At 38.3% G+C, this 23245-nt stretch overlaps 1 protein-coding gene across 1 annotated transcript; it reads right to left on the bottom strand.

The window, feature by feature from the left end:
- Positions 1–48: 48 nt before the first annotated feature.
- On the bottom strand, positions 49–23245 carry LOC132107121 (snake venom 5'-nucleotidase-like). The gene is made up of 9 exons (XM_059513327.1): positions 22883–23245; positions 20247–20469; positions 6674–6862; positions 4449–4646; positions 3333–3487; positions 1017–1125; positions 712–861; positions 323–523; positions 49–240 (listed from the first exon to the last, which is right to left on the bottom strand). The coding sequence occupies exons 1-9, from the start codon at positions 23204–23206 to the stop codon at positions 80–82; spliced, it is 1710 nt and encodes a 569-aa protein (XP_059369310.1). The 5' UTR covers positions 23207–23245; the 3' UTR covers positions 49–79.

The raw sequence follows: 23245 nt of genomic DNA, 5'->3' as shown, positions 1-23245 counted from the left end.
TAAAGGTTTTTTCTCTCTGACTGTACAATTACACAAATGGCTACATGTTTGTTTTTTTTCACAAATACTTAATAAATGACTAAACAAACATGACCCAGAGTACCCACACCAGCAGAATAGTGGACATACATCCTCGATGTCCAATAGAAGAGCTTGTGAACTGAATACGTCCTTCCACAGCTGGATGAACTCTCTTTCTCTCTGAGATGTAGCTGGCAACAACTGCTATATCCAGGTTGCCTATGGAATATGGTACACAGTATATTGTAATGCTAAGTGTATGATGAAATGTGCAGTTAAATGTGCATATATAATGACTTACCACTGTCATGTTTGAGTTTCTGTTCTTTGATCATAGAGTATCCATCTCCTCCGTCCACTAGGTAAGAGGGCAGCACCACTTTATACACCTTCTTTGGGTTGAGCGGTTCATAGCGGGGCACTCGACACTCAGTGCAGAGCACATTCAAGCTTTTAACACGGTTTCCAGGTGATTTTGATAAATCATACACCACCTGAAATCCTGCAGAGGAATTATAAGAATCAAATTAATATTAGTTCATCTGAATTAACACTCAAGTCGTACAGACTTGTTTTATGATGCTTTGTTCATTTTGAGAGCTTAGCAACATTTGCCCATGCTATTCCAGTACTCAAATTGAGGGGGAACTCTAGTTCAAATAATAGAGTATACTTATAAAGTAAATGTACCTGACACTTGTAGGAATTCACCAGTGCTTCCTCCGTATCTTCGAATTGAGTGCTCAAAGATCTCTCGCAGAGTAGATCCATTCATTTGGACCAGGTCAAATGTACCTCCAAATGGCAACACGGCGATCAGATCCTCCATTGTGATGGAGCCTTCAATCGAAAAATGCATTAGGTGTTTTTCAGTATTATATTTACTGCTTAGGAAATCCTTAATCATCACAGTATAACACCAAGTCAAATAAACTTAAGGGATATCTATCTGTCCAGTTAGGAATCTTAAGTGATTGTGAATCAGTGTCTCATACCATTTCTGTTTCGCTCATCAATAGGTGATCGAATGCCTCCACCGTTCAGAATACAAGAGCTGACATGGTTCCACTGGATTTCATCAGCATATTTAATATTATTATGGACCTAAAATATAAGCAGAAAAGGAAATGAAAATGGGTCTTATGAGCACGATTTTGAGCAAATCTACCAAATTGAAATGTTTGTTGCTTGGATCATTTAATTGCTTTCTGAGACTGCAATTAGTTTATTTTGGGTTTGAGGTTTTGCGTTTTGTTTTTGTTTTTGGCTGAGCGTCAAGTCAAGTCACCATTATTTATATAGCGCTTTAAACAAAAAAGATTTGTGTCAAAGCAACTGAACAACATTAATTAGGATAAGTGCTTGATTGAACTTTTTCAGGTACAAAGATTTTCTGAATGTGTGTTTGTTTGCACCTGGTATCAATATCTTTATCCAGTGATCCAATGAAGAACATGCTGAAGAATATCTCAATTAGGTATTGTTACCTGAAGGAGGGAACGGAGACATCATGTTTGTGGCCGACGAATTGGGAATCTACTTCAATGTAAACTAAACAAACCAATGCACATTGGCATGCAATGATTGCATCCAGCTGTCGCTGATAGCAGCGCAAGTATAAATAAACATATAGGTGACCTGGCCGCTCAGTGGTGGTACAGCAGCCGTGGCGATGGGTTGTGATGTAGGACTCTCTGGGGATAGGTTCGAATGAAAACGCTAATGACAAGCTAACGAGTGCTAACGCTTTGCAGGTGTACTGCACTCACGGATATAAAATAAAAGTGAACGATCAAAATTAATCTGATAAGATTGATCGATAATATCAGAAATATGGTGTGAATTAAGTTATATTTTATCACTTTAAAAAACAGAGAGTGATAGTAAGATAAAGATTCTAGAGAAAAAAATAAATAAAAACAGCTACACGGAGCTACGATTAGCTACAGAAGGCCAACAGGAAGTAGAGTAAACACTGTCCAAGTCAAACACTGTCCAAGTATAATGTAATAGTAATGTAATTTTATTTTAAAGCGGCATGTAACCAGCAATGGTTGATTAATGAGATCATTGGATTATCCCACAAATGTGATATATTTACATTCCTCCAAATGTGTTAACTGCAAAGCATTCTGGATGCAAATTACACCTAGATTTCTCTCAGATCACACTACACTAATGATAATACCAGATGTAAACTGGGCCTAACATTAACATCTGCATTGTTCGGTTCTTTGGATCACTAGGAAAAATATATTGGTAAGATTCATGGTTATAAAAAAGTCTGCTTAAAATATTGGGAATAGTAGGATTTATACAAGCGAATTATATTTATTTCACAATGATTAGTTTGTTGCGTGATGGTCACTTAGGTGTGAGCATGCGCAGTTACGCTGTAAGCTTCATAAAAAATGTAGAAAGCATTGTTGGCTCACCACCCATCATCATCAGGAGCACACAGCCTGTTGGTATATAGTGAATTTAGAACCTTTTGAAATGTTTACCATGAGTTACGGTTTGCTGTACTTTAATTTAGGAATGTTTAAACTTTCGTACCTGTGTAATTATTGTCATTGGCTATGCTTAGTCTGAGAGACTTAATTTATAGTTAAGTTAGCGTGTGTACTGTTCAGTTCTCTCGGTTTGTGATATGTTCGAACACTGGATAATTAACAAATTACCAAGTAAACTAGTGTAGCGGACAGTGTTGCATTCATTTGGTGGAGCATTGAATTGAAGCGTTGTAATGATTAATACACTTTGCCGGCTGTCTTGTGTGATAGTTATACTCTGTGCAGGAGCGCTGCTATGCATGATGGGAAATGTAGTTTCTGCGGTGTTCTGATGCAGCTGTGTAAGACTGAATAGGAGATTATATGATAGTGTATTCTTATTTACAGCAGAAATAGCTTAGTTATTTTATTGTAACTACTTCATGTTTGTTTGTTTGCATTATATATTCAATGGACATATTTGTAACGCTGTTTTATTTCTTATTTCAGGTTTATGACCTGTGGTCAGTTGTATAAATAAAACAAAATACAAGATTAATGACAAACATGAGTCGTGCCATGTGTGCTACCTGTCACTAGCCTATTCGGATGGCTGAAAATTTAAAAAGATCCGAGCATGCATTGTCACTGAACGCATTTTGTAGGTGTTAAAGTTGAACGATTTTGTACACATTCATACATCATGCTCTACATAGTGAGGTGTTTGTTCGATCTAGAGAAGTCATCATGTCCATGAAAAACAATATGCAAAATAATGTTATCAAATTTATCTTTAAAATCATAGACTTATTCACTCACCATGGCATCACAGATCAAATTTCCCAAATTACATTCACGAAATCGACATTCCTCAAAGGTTCCATTGAGATAGACTAGAGTCTGTCCCACATGCTGAGCAGAGTAATTGGCCAGATTCTTCCTCCAAGAGTCCACTTCAGTCTGAATGACTGGATCTAGACAAAATCAGATCACAGGTTGAACCTGGCATATCAATAGGGCAATCCACAATAGAAATGCATCGCATCTGATAGATACAGTGTAGTACAGGGGTGTACAATCCTGCTCCAACACACCATCCTAATAGGTTATGTTGTTATACTAATCTCCACTGAGTGACCAAGGTTTCAGAAGTCCTGGTTTCATTAAGTATTTTTCCTGTTTATTGAGCTCTAAGACTTGAATTAAACCAGTCCAAGATCACAACATTGCATGCTTGAAGCAATTCTGGAAAAGTCCAGGAAAAGAAGAAAATTTGCTCGCAGATTTAGTTCCAGGCTGTATTACACTTTTATTTAAGCAGAATTCCTCATTAGAGATTGCTAAACTCCAACTTTCCATGTTTGCCAGTGTTTTCAGCTTCCGTAAGGTAGAGAGAGCACATGCTAATGGTAGCCAGATTGGAACATTAAATAAACCACTGGGCAGAAAATGTATCAATTCAAGACAAAAGCTTGTTTAAGGATAGATAAACCAGCTGGCAATTCATGCAGATGAATAAACAGAGAGTAGCAGAAGTCCTGATCACAATTAAAATATGATTTATCATGCAGCCATATCTGAACTGAGCTGAATAGTGACCCTGTTGTATTTTATAATCTGAATTGTCTGAGATAAATTTCCATAAGTGATTCTGTTATTTTCCTGTTTCTTACTGTGAACCAACTCAGTTACATCCTTGGCAAAGCTTCATCGCTTGGGCAACTACATTGTTACAGATTTCATTTTCACAATAAGAGGACATTTTTAGCTCAGACTTTGACCACTGAACACATTAATTGTAAAAATCTTTATGGCAGAATGTCTGTTTCCCTACTGTGAAGATGAGATTTTTCCTTCCGGAAGCCTGTTGTCCTATAAACTCTACTGACTTGTTTTAAATTCTCTAATTTGCTTCCATGTCTGCAGTTTTCTGACCTGGTGCTGTTGAGTTATCCAGAAGAATTGGATTGCCTGAAGACTTCACCACATTTCCATTTGAATCAAAAGTCACTTTTAGGAATCCCAGATACTTTCCAAAGGCATAGGCCTGGACCACAGGAACCTGGCGCCCATCATCTGATTGGACCATGAATGGATATGGGCCTGCAGGAACTTCTGTGGATGGTGGAGTTCCTACAGAGATGAGCACACAAAATAAATGGACAGAGTAAATACTTTAAGTACAGTAATAAAAGTCTTAAGCACACAAAATGCTTCCCCAAACCATTTGTCTTTTTGTAGTTATTAATGTCATTTGGTTTAGTTTTTGTTTATTCCTTTTACGAATACTGCAATAATCCAGAAAGGATTTTTGGGTGGACAAGGAGTCCAGCAACAAATAGTTACAGGCTCACACAGAGTTCAGAGCTCACAATCATCGAGTCTGTCTGGTGTTACATCAAGTGACAGAAACAAATGAGATGGCCTAGATATGACTTCTCCAAGGTGCTTGGAACAACCAAACTGCAAACTACAGTGAAGGTTTTGCCAAAGTGAGGATGTTTTCAAAAATAATTTCAAAGATTAAAGTGCACCAAAGATAATGTATATAAACCATTTATTGTAGTTTTATTAACCACATAAAAAAATCATTTAAGTGTTGAAAAATGTTAAAAACAACAATGTACTTCCTAAAGGCTTGGGGTTTGGTTTAGGGATAGTTGCTAGTAATTATGCATAATTTACTGTTATAACTATAGTAAGTATGTGGAATAATTGTAAAAAAAACCCTGCAAAATAAAGTGTTACTGACTTTTGACAACTTTTAAGTTCAACTATATTTTCAAGCAATATGGTTTAAAGATTGAATTGTGGATTTGTTAAATGTCATACAATAACCACATAAAAAAGGAGTATTCTTACACAATAACAACAAAAGTGTAGATATGGCTTGGGTCTTTCCTTTAATTTACGTCAGTGCATTTTCCCCATCTTATCAGCCAGGTAAATCTGGCCACTTAATAACACAAAATAAGAATACACCACTTCCTAAGAAGTCACATACTTTATGGCATCATTTATGCCAAGAGGACAGAAGCAAACACCCATGTGTACTGTAATTCTTGGGGTTAGTACTTTATTCCTGCTTGGTAAGAAATCTCAAAGGCTGCAGCAGAGGTGAGTAACATGCTAATGAGTAGTATTTGGCAGCCTAACCAGAGTTTCTGAAGCAAAAGAAACTCTCATGTCAGTGCTGTACTGGTTAGCTGTTTGTTTGGATTAAAATAAAGCTTAATACTGTTTCACCTTAAGTCAATCACACCCTTTATGTAACAAAACGCAAGTCTTTTATTAAAACACAGATTAATCACATTTAATGAGAGTGGTATTAGAGGTGTATGGGCGTTACTTTGTTTGTGATGGGATCAGCACAGTCCTTTGGTAAGTTCACCTCTGCATACACCATTTAGCACTTTAATGTATTTTTGTGGAGCTCTTCCATGCAAGAGACCACAGCCCTTATTAAGAGAGTTTTGAAAAGTGTTGGGAATGGAAAGTCCATTGCACATCTTTAACAAAATAAAATTATTCACAAATTAACCTCTTATTTTTGGTCCTAGTGAAAGAGTCTACCTCTATTCTGCACCTTATTTTAAATTCCATTGAGTGAACCCCTTTGAAGTGTACCCCCTTTTTAACCTGTATTTTCTTATTTTACGCAGCTTCACAGTTAACTGGACAACAACAATGTATCATCAGCACAATGTAGCTGCAAATTCATATCAGTTAGTAATTCTGAACTCTAAAATCATCCGTTTAGAGGGGAGTGAATTCTTACTCTGAACTCTTGAACGTAAAAGGCCAATCACAGGTGTGTAAAAAAATCAACAGATATGACTGTGATTGGCCACTGCATGCTCAAAGCTACAAAAACACATTGTAAATAGAAGGTTTTAATGCTTTCCAGAGCACAAACACAAATACATACTGTAGCCTTTACTAAATTTGTTTCGCCAATATCCTATTATTACAGTTTTAATGAAAGGTGTTTGACTGTGTGAGGAAATGGACACGTGGTGCCTCTGTGCTACACGGAAGGGGAGAAAAAAGCATGTAAATGATGGGAAAATCTTTTTTTAGGAATAGAAACTAATTAATTTAAATAAATCAAAACGTGACACTAATAATAATACATATAAACCCAATTAAATGATACATACCTGTGTATAGGAATGTATTGGTGTGCCCTCCAATCACAACATCCACTCCTCGAACTTTCTTTGCTATATATTGGTCCACTTTGAACCCAGAATGTCCAAGGGCGATGATCTTATTTACACCCAAAGCAATTAGTTTGTCCACTTGAGGCTGTAAAGCAGTAACCTCATCCTCAAACTGGAGATGGGGACCTGTAATATTATATAAATATGAAAAAAAAACAATGTTAATGATGGCTGTAACCAGATCTGTATTCTTCTTTTGACCCTAATCTGTTTAAATGTCATCTGAACCTGATCTTGACTGATTCTAGGATCTATATAATCTCAAATGATATGGACTGGATTAGTGGAAGTTTAATGTTAGTTGCACTAAAGCACTTTGTGGCATTCATAACAGAACAAAAATAACTGAATATATATGTATATTAAAACAAATAATTATAGTGGTGATCATTGCAAAACAACATTTATTTTTTTAAATGCCATAGGCACCGATCCCGTGGGTGCTCGTGAAAAACACAAGATAGTCTTCATTAATTTGAACCAATAAGAAAAGCATTGCAGCTTTAACAACTTTATTCTTGTATTTTTAGTTCATTTTTGGCATTATTTTAATGACAAGTGTCAAGAGTGCATTATTGTAACACGAGAGGGTACCATCATGAATCTCTTGGCTTGTAGCAGGCTTGCCTCCAATATATGCATAGTGATCATGGCTCTGTGCTCGTCAGGTATTAACTCAAACTTTGTTCTGTGTGCGCATGAATAAGTGCTTTTTGTAAACAGGTAGGCCTATTTATTAAATCATTTTATTTAGTGCAGCACAACCCTCAGAGAAAGAATGTGTGTATTATTTGGTTGGTAATTGCATATGTCACTTCGCAAGATAAATTTTGTATAGTGAATTCATCAAATGCACCATCGAACAGAGTAGAAAAGAATAACACCCAGCAGCCATGATTTATTCACGATACAGCATGGCCTCAAGTACCCTTATTTCTTTTACAAAACAGTTACCACACACACACACACAAACACACACACACTCACAAAAGGTAAGTATGTTCCGAACATCCATCATCATATAGAGCTTTAGGGTTGTGGTATGTGTGGATGTTAATAAATGTAATACTTCATTAAATAAATAATAAAAAAAACAAACGGTTAATTCTGCAGAAATACATAATACATGGAACAGTTTTAATGCTAGATTATTGATTGTTTATGTTGCTAAGGGTGTTGCTGAGTGATACACAGAATGTTGGGTGAAGTGGTCATAGCTGTGCTGTATTGTGAATAAAACACAGCTGCTGACCAATCAGAATAGAGGAATGGAACTAACAACGGAAAAAAAAAAGATAATTTTTTGCACCCACTGGCAGAAACATAAATCAGCGCCTATGGCTATGTCCATAAACTACACTTACTTACTAAAAATTGAAACTTGGACTCGCAGCCCTTTCATTCGGCATGAATCATTTCCATGAATGAGTCGTTATGCTGTCTAACATTTGGTTGCTTAACTATTAGGGTACTTATTATGTAAAGAAGGCTTTGTACTTCTCTCATGTATAAATATCAGCATCCTTCACATATGCAAAAAAGTGTTTGAAAAAACACCACGGCAGGCTCACACTGACCAGCAAAACCTACATATTATACAACAGAAAGGTTAAAATGAGTCACCAAATACCTTTTGTAGGTTATCTCATTTAGTTTGCTGATGATGAGGCTGTGATGTTAAGTTGCAATGCTAGAAGTGATATGTTGTGTGTGCGCGTGGGAGGATTCCTTATATCAGCGGAAAGATGTGATATCCGTCAGATAAGACAAATACATCATTCAAAACAGTCTATTTTTATTTGTGTACCTTCAAAATGACAGTGAAATGTTGTGCTTCTGTAAAATAAAGAAAACAAAAAAATGCGCTTGTCATCTATGTGAACCACATCCTAAAATGAAGAAAAACTCTGCGATACGTCTACTTGTCAAACAGGTAAGAGGGATATTTAGCTATTGTGGCATCGTGAGAGGTAGGGTATCACCAAAGTGTGGGTTGCTTCACAAATCGAGTCCAGGCAGAGATCAAGTCACTGGGTTCTTTTTAATAACCAACTTAAACTCCAAAAAGATCTTAACCAAAAAACTCTTCCAGCTTCTCTTTGTGTGCACTACCAACCAAAAACCAGCCAGTCTCTCTGTGTCAGCTCGTTAACAGCTTTTCTCCTTTACTTGCAACACCTGTGTCCCCACAGTTGAGAAACCTGGTAACTGTAGTCCGGGAACAGGTGGCCATCTTGGTTTGTAGTCCCAATGCTGCAACCACCTAGATGGCACATACCTTGCCTCTATAACATACCCTCTCACGATGCCACACACCCCCCTTTTCTGCTCTGTGGCTCGTGGTTGCAGGGAGAAAGTGTAGAGGGCATCTCGTCGTGAGAGGGCATCAGCGTTGCCATGGCAAGGTCCGGGCCTGTGAATGACAGAGAAATTAAATGCTTGCAGGCTCAGGAACCATCGAGTTACCCTCCTATTGGTCTCTTTATTCCTTGCCATCCATTGTAACGGGGCATGGTCTGTTACCAGGACAAATTTCCGCCCTAGAAGGTAGTACCGAAGGGTCTCCAATGCCCATTTGACTCCTAAACATTCTTTTTCCAATGTGGAGTAATTTTTTTCATGCTTTGCTAACTTCCTGCTTATATACAAAACTGGATGTTCCTCTCCCTCTTGCATTTGGGATAATACTGCCCCAAGACCCACCTCTGATGCATCCGTGTGTACTATAAAAGACTTCTTAAAGTCAGGTGCCACCAGGACAGGATGAGACGTCAGGGCCCTCTTTAGTTGTGCAAATGATTCCTCTGCCTTTTCGGACCATTTCACCATCCTGGAGTGTTGTTTCGTGGTCATTTCTGTGAGGGGAGCAACCATACTAGCAAAGTTAGGGACAAACCTTCTGTAGTAATTGGCCAGGCCTAGGAAGGACTTAACTTGGGTCTTTGTGGATGGCCTAGGCCAGTCCTGAATGGCATTGATTTTGGGCTCTTGGGGTTTAACTAGGCCTCGTCCTATGGTGTATCCCAGGTAGTTTGTTTCACAGAAGGCTAGTTTGCACTTTTTAGGGTTAGCAGTGAGGCCCGCCTCTCTTACTGAATCCAACACTTTCTGTACTTGCATTAAGTGGGTTTCCCAGTCCCGGCTAAACACCACCACATCATCTAAATATGCTGCAGCATACCTTTGATGAGGTTGGAGGACGCGGTCCAGGAGCCTCTGAAAAGTCGCTGGGGCCCCATGCAGGCCGAAAGGTAGACAAACATAATGGTATAGCCCCTCTGGGGTAGCGAAGGCTGTCTTTTCTTTGGATTCTGGAGAAAGAGGAACCTGCCAGTATCCTTTGGTTAACTCAAGGGTGGTAATAAATCTGGCCTTGCCCAGGCGATCGATCAACTCATCTACATGTGGCATTGGATAAGAATCAAACTGTGACACTTCATTTAGTTTCCTGAAGTCATTACAGAATCTTATTGTTCCATCTGGCTTGGGAACCAGCACAATAGGGCTTGACCAGGCACTCTGAGATACTTCAATGACCCCTAGTTTTAGCATTTTTCTTACCTCCTCTTTGATAGCTTCTCGCCAGGCTTCAGGGACTCTGTATGGACGTTGGTGTATGATTTTGCCCGGTATCGTGCGGATTTCATGTTGGATCACGTGGGTGTGACCAGGTTCAGAAGAAAAAACATCTCTATTCCGTTCTACCAACTCCAAAGTCTCCTGCAGCTGCTGTGGTGTCAGGTCTGGACTGACTTGGACTTCTTCTCTTGGACCATTAACCTTCTCTGTAGTTAGGCCACCACCAAACAATGCATCTCTTGCATGCCACTTTTTCAGAAGGTTAACATGGTAAATTTGTTGTAACTTTCTCTTACCGGGCTGATTCACTCTATAATTTACTTCTCCAACTCGCTCTGCTACTTCAAATGGCCCTTGCCAGGTGGCGAGGAACTTGCTTTCCACTGTGGGTATGAGCACTAACACCTTATCTCCTGTTTGGAACTCCCTAGGCTGTGCTGTCCGGTTGTAGGTGGCTTGTTGTTTCCTCTGGGCATTTTCCATGTGCTCTTTGACTATGGGGAACACTGCTGCCATCCTCTCTCTCATAGTTTCCACATGTTCAATTAGAGTCCTGTGTGGACAGGGCTGTTCTTCCCAAGATTCTTTGGCAATGTCTAAAAGACCTCTTGGCTTGTGTGGATAGAGCAATTCAAAGGGGGAGAATCCCGTAGAGGCCTGGGGTACCTCTCTCATTGAAAACAGAAGGTAGGGTAGAAGCTGGTCCCAGTTTCGTCCATCTTTATCGATTACTTTGCGCAGCATCTGCTTGAGCGTTCTATTGAAGCGCTCTACAAGTCCATCTGTTTGGGGATGGTAAACTGAGGTTCTGAGTTGTTTGATTTTCAACAGGTTACTCATCTCCCTAACAACCCTTGACATAAAAGGGTTCCCTGGATCTGTTAGGATCTCTTTTGGGATCCCTACCCTACTACTGAGGAGGAAGAGCTCTTTGGCCACCTGTTTGGCTGTGGCTTTACGCAGGGGAACAGCTTCAGGATATCGGGTAGCATAATCCAGCATCACTAAAATGTATTGATGTCCCCTAGAACTCTTGGGAAGGGGTCCCACAATATCCATTCAAATTCTTTCAAACGGGGTCTCAAGTATTGGCAGGGGAATCAGGGGGTTCCGCTCTGTGTTTTTTGGTGCTACTTGTTGACATTCTGGACAGCTGCGGCAGTAGTTTTCTACCTCTTTGTGAATTCCGGGCCAAAAAAAAACGCTGAAGAATCCTCTCCATAGTTTTATTGACCCCTAAGTGGGCTCCAAGTTGGTGGGTGTGAGATAGATGCAACACTGTTGACCTATGAGACTTAGGTACTAGAAGCTGTTCCTGGATGTCCTCTCCACTTTTGTTTACTCGATAAAGCAGACCGTTTTTTACTGCAAAGTAAGGATATGTAAGGTGTCCCTGTTCCTGATCTACCCCTTCCACCACTCTGACATTTCTCAGCGCGTTAGTTAATGTTTGGTCACTTAACTGTGACGTACCATATTGTCCTCTTAACGGCACAGCTTCTGCTTTGACTCCGGTTTCACCCATGCTCTCCTGTGATGACTCCTTCTCAGAAGCTGTCTCAGTCTCATCTGGAATATCTCTTGGTTCTGCACGAGTCTGAACTGGAAAACAACATTTTGTCATATATTTTACATTCTGATTCCCTTGGGAAGGGTCTCCCTTATATTTGGTTTTACCTCTAGGCCTTTGGGTATCCCTCATCTTTTTCCCCGATATGTCTTGCCACAAAGCATGGGACACTGGGCAATCCCTGCCAATGAGCACACTTACTGGCAACTTGTCCACTACTCCTGCTTTTATATCACATTTCCCTTTGGTGGTGATGAGGGTTAGTGCAGCCGTTGGGTATTTCTGACACTGGCACGGTATCTTCTTGAGAGATCTCTGCGGGGTTGACTAGTGACTTGTGGACCAAGGTGATCATGCTCCCTGAGTCTAATAAGGCCTCCACATCCTGGCTATTTATCGTCACAGGGCAGGCGATGGCCGGGAAGCTTGTGGATCCCATCAATGCAGCAAAGAGGTTAGTCTGTTTGCTCCCTGAAGAATCTGCTGTTGGCATGGGTTCATCTGGTTTGTCACACTGCCAAGAAATATGACCAAGTTCCCCACATTTGTAACATGTTCGAGGACTGTAATCTGCAAATGCTTTTTGTTGTTTGTAGGGACTACTGTTTCCCTTCCTCTGGCTAAACCACTGTGTCGACCAACCTTTGGGTGTTTTCCTTGTCTGTGGAGGAGAGTTAGCTTGTGTCCGGTAACTTAACATATTTACATTAGCTTGATATCTTTCAACTGACTCTATTAACTCCTCTGCCGTTATTGGGTTGCTCTGGGTGACTACTTTTTTTGCTTCATATGGAAGGGCTCTTAAACACTTATCTACCACCACTTTCTCGACCACAGCTGCTGCCGTGCTCTTTTCAGGTTGTAGCCATTTCTTTGTTAGGCGCATCAGTTCATGAAACTGTGCACGGGGAGGTTGGTCTTTCTGAAAACCCCATTCATGTACTCGCTGGGCCATTCCAAATGTTGTGAGGCCATTTCTGCTGAGGATCTCTTTTTTTTAAGCTATCATAATTATTTGCAGTCATAGGGTCCAAATCCAAAAAAGCTTTTTGTGATTCACCTGATAAAAATGGTGCCAAAATTCTGGCCCATTGTTCTTTTGGCCAATTTTTCTCTATGCGCTGTGGTCTCAAAAGCATACAAGTATGCCTCCACGTCATCGCTGCCCCCCATTTTTGGAATGAAGTCACTAGCTCTGACTTTGTTGCTTTCTTGGCTCATTCTTAATTGAAGCTCCCTTGATTTCAACTCATTTGCACGTTTTTGTTCTTCTACTAATGCAGCATTAGTTTGTTGTTAGATTTTGTTAGTTTCTAGAATTGCTTTCAATAACTCCTCCATTGTAATACAGTGGTCTCTTGTACTTAGCTTTGCGAATTTCACAGTCAGATCTTCCCAGTCTCTGTTGGACATCAGCACTCACAGCATTGGAACTGCATTCTCCACCATATGTGGCATCGTGAGAGGTAGGGTATCACCAAAGTGTGGGTTGCTTCACAAATCGAGTCCAGGCAGAGATCAAGTCACTGGGTTCTTTTTAATAACCAACTTAAACTCCAAAAAGATCTTAACCAAAAAACTCTTCCAGCTTCTCTTTGTGTGCACTACCAACCAAAAACCAGCCAGTCTCTCTGTGTCAGCTCGTTAACAGCTTTTCTCCTTTACTTGCAACACCTGTGTCCCCACAGTTGAGAAACCTGGTAACTGTAGTCCGGGAACAGGTGGCCATCTTGGTTTGTAGTCCCCATGCTGCAACCACCTAGATGGCACATACCTTGCCTCTATAACATACCCTCTCACGATGCCACACTATATAAACCTCAAAGTGCCCGCTTTTAGGCAAGGCAAGGCAAGGCAAGGCAAGTTTATTTATATAGCACATTTCGTACACAATGGTAATTCAAAGTGCTTTACATAAAAGAAAGTAAAATAGTAATGAAGAAAAATAATAACAAAAAATAAAACAAGCAATTTTAAAACTTTTAAAATTATTAAAACTGTACTTATTTAAAATGAATTTAAAACAGTTAGAAAATGATTTTACATAAAATAAAATTAAAAAACAGTGAAAATATATATAGCAATCAGTTCGGATATATACAGCAATCAAATATATATAGCAATCAGTTTTAAGTGTTTATGCTTTGCTTATTTGACATTAATGCATTATATAAGTCACTTTGAAATATAAATCGTACCATGTTTCAGAAGATAAAAAATGCAAGTTGCAATCCGGAAAATACGGTATAGCAAATTATTTTGCGGACCCCCTGGCTTTGCATCACAGACAACAGTAAAATAGTTTCGCAGCTGAAAAGCAACATGACATTTATCAGTAGCGAGGTTCTTGAAGCAGTTCAACTTAAAGATTTGCTATTAGTAGTCCTGCTGAACACTTCTGAGAGACGCAAAGACGTACGTATTCACCAACGCTTAATCTTTCTCTCTCTCTAATAACTGCATTAGCCTGCATATCAATGGTCCAAGCATCTGTAAATAGCTCTAAAATAAGGTTTTGGAATTGTCAATGGAAGGTTATAATATGGAAGCGTATGGGTAGCAATATTCAATTTGGGATGTAATATGCAAAATGACAATGCAATATGTAAAATGACAATACATTTCTGTATTTACATTTACATTTTCCAATACATTTGTGTAACATTTGGTGCAAAATGAAAATGAAATTACATAATTTTCATTTGCCATTTCATACACCAGTTTTAATATGTAAAATGAAAACAAATTTTAACGCTTTATAAGTTGCAATGAAATTTGAAAATGCATTCCGAGCCGATCACGTGTCCGCCCCCTCCCGACACGTTAATCACTGAGTGAACAAGGCGGGGCTTGCAGAAGGTCAGAGACTCAAATCTCAAGAAGAGGATTCAAGTGAGAGAACATGGACAATTGGCCCGTGTACATTTTGATCATTTCGGTTTATGGTTTCAATATTTCATTCGCACTTGTGGGTGGAGCTGAAACACTGCTTTCATCTGATTGGTCGAATCGCTCCACCTTCAGCTCGGTCTTTTCATTCCTTCTGGCAGAATAAGAGTCAGTGCGAGTGAAGCGCTGCAATGTCTGAAACTACACTCACTGTTAATTAGCATAATATTTGAATCAGATGTAGCTGGGCACATAATTCGAGCTGCTGAGACCTGCAGATTATTTCTAGGTTGTAGTATTGTATGAATAATGTCCCACTGATAAATACAGTGCAAATAGTTCTGTCTCTTTGGATAAAAGTGAAGTGGAAATAAAAATCAATAATAGACTGAACAGTTCCATGTCTGTAACATTTACCACCCTCATATTTTAAATCATAAGGCACTTGGTATGTCTGTGTGACATTAATAAATAATTGTAAAAATTAATATAGTTACATTTCTGAAAAAAAAAAGAGTAAAATTAGCTCTATTCTGCTCAGTGCTCCTGTACCCTACCCCAGAGCGCCCTCTCGCGGCTGTAGACGGTAATGTTTTCTCTTGGTTCTGAATAAATGCGACTTAAAGGAGCCGTATGTAGGATTGTGGCCAAAACTGGTACTGCAATCACTATAAAAATACTGTAGAGCGGTGTATCCCCTCCCCCTACCCCCTGACTCGAGGTTGCCAGATAAGCTGCAGGATTCAGCAGAAACGTAGGCTGCTTCAATGAGCTTCCAATGGCAAGTGACGAACAGACGTACACAGTAAGTTTTTTTTCTGTTAATTATGTTTATGCTTCATGAGAGATATTTTGATAAGTAATTATGTATTTAAAAAATACTAATTGTCATTAGTTAACACCAGTTTTAATATGTAAAATGAAAACAAATTTTAACGCTTTATAAGTTGCAATGAAATTTGAAAATGCATTCCGAGCCGATCACGTGTCCGCCCCCTCCCGACACGTTAATCACTGAGTGAACAAGGCGGGGCTTGCAGAAGGTCAGAGACTCAAATCTCAAGAAGAGGATTCAAGTGAGAGAACATGGACAATTGGCCCGTGTACATTTTGATCATTTCGGTTTATGGTTTCAATATTTCATTCGCACTTGTGGGTGGAGCTGAAACACTGCTTTCATCTGATTGGTCGAATCGCTCCACCTTCAGCTCGGTCTTTTCATTCCTTCTGGCAGAATAAGAGTCAGTGCGAGTGAAGCGCTGCAATGTCTGAAACTACACTCACTGTTAATTAGCATAATATTTGAATCAGATGTAGCTGGGCACATAATTCGAGCTGCTGAGACCTGCAGATTATTTCTAGGTTGTAGTATTGTATGAATAATGTCCCACTGATAAATACAGTGCAAATAGTTCTGTCTCTTTGGATAAAAGTGAAGTGGAAATAAAAATCAATAATAGACTGAACAGTTCCATGTCTGTAACATTTACCACCCTCATATTTTAAATCATAAGGCACTTGGTATGTCTGTGTGACATTAATAAATAATTGTAAAAATTAATATAGTTACATTTCTGAAAAAAAAAAGAGTAAAATTAGCTCTATTCTGCTCAGTGCTCCTGTACCCTACCCCAGAGCGCCCTCTCGCGGCTGTAGACGGTAATGTTTTCTCTTGGTTCTGAATAAATGCGACTTAAAGGAGCCGTATGTAGGATTGTGGCCAAAACTGGTACTGCAATCACTATAAAAATACTGTAGAGCGGTGTATCCCCTCCCCCTACCCCCTGACTCGAGGTTGCCAGATAAGCTGCAGGATTCAGCAGAAACGTAGGCTGCTTCAATGAGCTTCCAATGGCAAGTGACGAACAGACGTACACAGTAAGTTTTTTTTCTGTTAATTATGTTTATGCTTCATGAGAGATATTTTGATAAGTAATTATGTATTTAAAAAATACTAATTGTCATTAGTTAACTATAATAGTAAAGATTTATGCTCGTATGTGACAAAACTAAACAAAAAACATAAACAACAAAATAAAAATTCCTTATTTTTCAATAAGAAAAACAAATCGATTTACAAGTACTAAAGTTTTTGTCATAAGTAGGCTAACAAATAACCAAAACATTTGCCACAGCAATTATAATGCGGGACAAATTCAATATCACCAATGGCTATCACAGGGTTGTTATCAGTTCCATCAGAAAATATTGTTAGAGTAACTAAATTACATTAGCAATGGTCATACAGGTCAACTTGCAGCATGTGTAACTTAGTCCACGTTATACGTGAAGAACAAATGACGAATCATTTTTACTGAGGTAACATTAGGCTACTGTCTCAATTACGTTTCAAATTGCCATAATGGGCGTGCTAATGTTGTTTTCCTCAGCGTCTCAGCATAATGACAGAGAAACGGGCTCCTATTATGCATTGCTAATGTTAGCATACGTCCATGTGAGCTAACGTTATGCTACTTTGCACAAACATGCATAACTTTGTTCGACTGTCATGAATATATGAAATGTCCATTGACATTAAGTACAAGTTAGCCAAGCATAGATGAATCTTACCTGTCCAGGAGAAAATTAGCAATGTTGGCGTCTGTGTTCAAATTCTTCTCCGTTTTCAGCCGTCTCCATCATTCAAAAGCATCTCCAATACAAATTCTGGTTTTATTTCGGACTTTGTCACGACGAAGTCTTTTTGATTTAGTAACATTAGATATTTTTATCCGACTGGAGTTAGGGTAGGTTACAGCAAAGCTGGCAACACGGATCCCAAAACACTACTGACTTCGTGATTGGTAGATAGGTGGAGGGAGGCGCGTCAGGCCAAAACACAAAATGACAACATCAACATCAGTTGAGGGCTGCAAGTCCACTTTTTAAATGATAATATCCTGGCCGGACTACTGTTGTCAGTGATATAAGTATTTGAAATGAACATGATTTCTTAATGTCTAGTGACACATCAGGGCCATTTTATGATTAATTTTAATAGATTTCTTACATACAGCTCCTTTAATAGTCCAGTGCGACTTATATATGTTTTTTTCCTCGTCATGACGTATTTTTGGACTGATGCAACTTATACCGAAAAATACGGGTAACATTATTATTATTATTATTATTTATTATGAGAGTAATTGACACAGACTAGAACTTTAATGTTTCACCAAATTCAGCTCAGATCTTCAGACTCGTCTGACTCGTGTTGCTGTATAACTGGCCAGACTTACCTTCCCAAAAAATCCTATTTAATTTTATTTCATAAATTTAACTATATTTATTTCCACTTCACTGTTATCCAAGGAGACAGAACTATTTGCACTGTTTTTATCAGTGGGACAATATTTATACAATACTATAACCTAGAAATAATTTATCAGGGTCTCTTGCAAGTCGCAGCAGCACGAATTATGTGCCCAGCTACATCTGATTCAAATATTATGCTAATTAACAGTGAGTGTAGTTTCAGACATTGCAGTGCTTCACTCACACTGACTCTTATTCTGCCTGAAAGAATGAAAAGACCGAGCTGAAGGTGGAGTGATTCAACCAATCAGATGAAAGCAGCGTTTCAGCTCCGCCCACAAGTGCGAATGAAATATTGAAGCCATAAACCGAAATGATCAAAACGTACACGGACCAACTGTCTTGTCCATGTTCTCTCACTTGAATCCTCTTCTTGAGATTTGAGTCTCTGACCTTCTGCAAGCTCCGCCTTGTTCACGCAGTGATTGACATGGTGGGAGGGGGCGGACACGTGATCGGCTCGGAATGCATTTTCAATGTGCACATTGAATTTTGCTACATTCGTTGCGGGACACTGAATGAAAATGCAATCGTAAGTGTCTTGACTGTGAGTGTTAATGCATTTAAGAAAAATAGCATTTAAATGATCATTTTGCCACAGTTTTTGCTTGAACATGTTATACATATCTAATCATTTGTGTAATACATTTTCATTTTAATTTTGCAACTTATAAAGCGTTAAAATTAGTATTCATTTTACATATTAAAACTGGTGTATGAAATGGCAAATGAAAATATGTAATTTAATTTTCATTTTCATTTTGCACCAAACGTTGCACAAATGTATTGGAATATGTAAATGTAAATACAGAAATGCATTGTCATTTTGCATATTACATTCCAAATTGAATATTGCTACCCATATGCTTCCATAAAATAAATAATCTGAACAATATCTTGTGTGGTTGTATCACCTGGTTGTTAAAATTATTTGAGAAATAAAGCATTCCCGAAGTGGTAATGTGGCCACGATGCTGGAGCCTGTTAATGAAATGGTCCTTCTCCATTATCAAACAAATTAAGACATTTTTATTTTTACAGACTGAATGCAAGCGCTTATTGTGATAGAAAACACTATAACGGTTTCCACTGATTTTTTTTTTTTTGCTGAATTGGTAATATTAATATGAAGGGGGCTCAAAAAATAGTTTTGCCTATGTCACGATAAAAGGTAAATCCAGCCCTGGGCACAACACGGGACTCATGGTAGACTTCACCTTTTCTTCTCCGAACAGTCAATTTTACGGATGTCCCAAACAGTTGGAAGGGAGTTTGATCAGAGAAAATAACTTTTCACCAGTCTTCTGCTGTCCAATCCCTGTACTTCCTGCAGAATTGATATCTGTTCTTGATGTTTTTCTTGGAGAGAAGTGGGTTCTTTGCTGCCCTTCATGACACCAGGCGGTTGTCCAAAAGTCTTGGCCTCACACACCTGAGGAGGAGACGGTCCTGGCACTTGCTGGACACTCTGGGACGTCCTGAAGACTTCTTCACTGCAGTCAAACCTCTCTTATTGAAGTTCTTGATGATACGGTACAGGTTCTTTTAGGTGCAATATTGTTCATAGCAATTTCCTTGCTATGAGGCCATTTTGATCCAAAGCGATGATGACTGCATGTGTTTCTTTGGAGGTAACCGTTGCTAACATGAACACAATGAATGGAAGCGCTTCTTGCCTCCTTTTATAATAATCAGTCTGCTCTTTTAGTATGATCACCTGACTAGTACTCATTCACACTTCAACATGTGATGCAGATATGATTGGTAAATTAATTAGCTGGTCATTTTGTGTCAGGATAAAAAAAATTAAATAAAAAGAAAAACATTGAAGTTAGTTTTTTGTGAAAAGTTCATTTTGGGCCAATGAAGCTTTTTGGAATTATTTCAAATGCATCTGATCACTCTTCACAATAATCTAGAAACAATCGGAATGAACACCACATCTTAAGCAGCAAACTTTGCAAAACACACAAAGAGACAACTGTTAGTAAGCCATTTAAAATGACACATTTCACCTAATAGCAAACAGTCTACATGCTGTTTTTTAAACATGCCTTTCTCTTTTTAAAGCATGATAATATAAGAAGTTCTTAAGAGTACGATTTGCAACATTATGTCTAAACCTGTCTGGCTATTAAGAAACTAAAAGTATCTTACCTGGTAGAGACAAAGCAGGAGTCTCAACTGATGTGTAACCAACAACACCTACTTTCTCTGAGTTAACAGTGAAGATCTTATATGGGAGATAGAATCCGCTGATGCGAGAAGCAATCGTTTGATCGGCTTTAATATTTGCACTAAGAACAGTGCAGTTCACTTTTTGAAGGAAAGGGGTTAGGAGGCCATCCACTCCATTGTCAAACTCATGATTTCCTAAGGCCTAAAGAAACACACAAACAATGTTTTATATAGTAAAAAATGACAAATATTATGTCATGAATACAAAATCAGTTTCAAGGCATAGGTCTGTATTAGCATTTTTGTACAATTTGCATGCATGCACCAGTAATTGGTTATAATTGCATTTGAATTTTTTAATAAAGGCGTTTTGATAAAGGCATGTTAGAGCAGTGCTGAATATGTTCTGAAGGGAAACACATGCACATCAAATTGTTTTCCGTAAGGTGCTGAGTCCAATGTCACCAACCATTAGAACAAAATGAGGATTGCACAATTTATGCTTCAAGGGCAGAATTTATTAAACAAGCATGAAGGCTAATGTGGTCAGAAGCTTTAAGCATTAGCCTTCATGATTATTTATAAATTACTGTGTTTTATCATAAAGTTGAGAGGGAAGAGGTCAGAAATAATCTGAATTCCTGAATTCAATTCCTTTAAAGACTCTGTAATATACTCCTTTTATCTGTTTCATGTGAAAACTATATTTAATTATAATATTTATATTTAATATTTATCTCTAATTTATTATTAATATTTCATTTGATAATAATATTGAAAAGCTGATTAGATATCCGATAAAAGGAACTGCAATTATATGATACAGATTTCAAAACTGTATCCTTGAACTGTAAAAACATGGCAAGTTTTACTCTATTTTTCCAAGATAATATTGCAAAGAAAGAACTGTGAATTCTGTATTATTTGAATTCTGTAAAATTAGTAAAATAATGCTTACAGAACTATTTTAAATGTATACATTTTACAGTAAATTATTTATAGTGTAACGATTAAATAGGAAAATACATGTATTTAAATATAAACAACATATAAACATATATAGTTTAATAATTATATTCAATCAACAACTTAAATCCAAACACTTTTCTGTTTTTGCCTCTTTTGTAGCACTTTAAATGGAGAATAGAAGAATTCACCCAACCATATCTAATTTTCTTTGACAGTGGCTGATTTGGGAACCACTTCTTCTGTTTATGTTCCACAGGTTTGAGTCCCACCACACCTGAACAGGTGCTCTGTCCAGTGTAATGAAGACTCCAGTGACTCACAGAGCCCTGTCCAGTACACTCTGTCCACTTCTGCTCTACTGTACATTACGCCCATGATAAAATGAGGAATACATCCCTTTGGCATCTATAATGATGGAAAACCTGTCAACACTCTTGATACCTGGTTAGACCAAAGACATCCCATGAGTCACTGTGATGAGACACTTTCAGGAAGGATTTGTCACTAGCTTTTGTTTTTTGCACACTCTTTCGAGCAACTAAAGAGTTGTAAAGAGTTTAACTTTATGTCTGTAAACCTAAACGGATCTGTTCACTGTGTGTAAAACACTAATTCAACGCAGATGCTGTTTTTGGCATCTTGACTTGCAGCTCTCAGTGACTTTACCAAAATAACACTTAAACACAGCAAAAAAAAAAAAAAAAAAAATAGAACTAAGAGAAATATTTTTCCCCACTTCTCAGAAGTAGCTACATGACGGCTCATTTGCATTAATCGTTCAATAGCATTTAATAGCGTATTACGTATTACACGTAAGATCCCAGGTCTTCACAGCAGCTTTATCAAGAACAGGCTTGCTCTGCGGTGAGTGATGCGGGCCAAAGAGAACAGAGTGGATGAGTCTGTCAACGTGTAGGTGTAGAATACATTAACACTTTTTAATGAAACATAAATTCGTCCCCCGCGATTTATTTTTTTTTGGCCAGGTCAAGTCAAGTGCGTTCATAGAGGTGTCCATGGGCCAATGTAAATAAATCTAGATTTGAATTCAAAACACGATAATGTCGGACCTGACGTTTTATTCTCATCCATAACTAGATGTGATATGAGTGTGATCCAATGGAACGATCCAAAGACAAGCATTTTTCAGAAATAAAAAAAGCTTTTGTAAAATACACTTTCAAAAGCTTGCAGTCAGTATAAATATATATTTTATATTTTATATATATTTCTATTTCAGATAAATGCTGTCCTTTTGAACATTCTATTCATCACAGAGACCTGAAAAAAAAAATCAGAAAAAATATTTTACAATTTGGATCAAATTAATACAGGCTTGATGAGCAGAAAATAATTATTTTAAAAACATTAAAAAACCGTACTGTTCAAAAACTTTTGATTGGTGGCAATAGGGTACTATCGAAGTGTTGGTGGGCCGCCTGGACCAAAAAATGCCAGGGCCATTTTTTTCCCCCAAGTCCAGCATTGTGAAAAAAAGCTTTTTTTAAAAGCGTCAAGCGTTCTGTTCCATTCCCAAACTTTTGATCGGCCCCTATAATAAATCGCTGTTCGATGCAAGTTCTTTAAACAGCTTACATTTATCTCAGTCTACCGTGAACCCGATAATTAATGGACATAATTCTTACCATCGCATCATATCCGAGTCTATTCATGAAATGTGCCGCTTCTGCGCCTTTGTAGAAGTTAAACCAGACGGTCCCCTGAAACTGATCTCCTGCGTCCAGTAACAGCACATTCTTCTCCTTGCTACGAACTTCTTTGATTTTCGTAAACCTCCGCGCGACTCCAGCGAAACAAGGCGGTTTGGTGCATTTCCCCGAGTCCTTGTTGGTCTCCTCCACTCGTGCGTGAACATCATTAGTGTGGAGTAAAGTAAGCTCAAACTCTGTCCTGCACATATGACAGTGGATCCAGATGAAGAATAATGCATTGAGCCACTGCATCCTCATCTCCTCAGCACTCTCTGAACTGACAGTCCATTCAGAGGA

This window comes from Carassius carassius, chromosome 27 (genome assembly GCF_963082965.1).
Source record: "Carassius carassius chromosome 27, fCarCar2.1, whole genome shotgun sequence".
NCBI classification, from domain to species: Eukaryota; Metazoa; Chordata; class Actinopteri; order Cypriniformes; family Cyprinidae; genus Carassius; species Carassius carassius.
The sequence above is the reverse complement of the archived record's forward strand: the minus strand, read 5'-3'. Positions and strand labels throughout refer to the sequence as shown.

Excerpts from the sequence above, each read along its gene's own strand:
- LOC132107121 (XM_059513327.1), bottom strand. The coding sequence starts at position 23,206 with ATGAGGATGCAGTGGCTCAATGCATTATTCTTCATCTGGATCCACTGT. Across the intron at positions 20,470-22,882 it reads GACTCGGATATGATGCGATG|GCCTTAGGAAATCATGAGTT; the intron begins GTAAGAATTATG and ends GTGTTTCTTTAG. Across the intron at positions 3,488-4,448 it reads GGATAACTCAACAGCACCAG|ATCCAGTCATTCAGACTGAA; the intron begins GTCAGAAAACTG and ends GATTTTGTCTAG.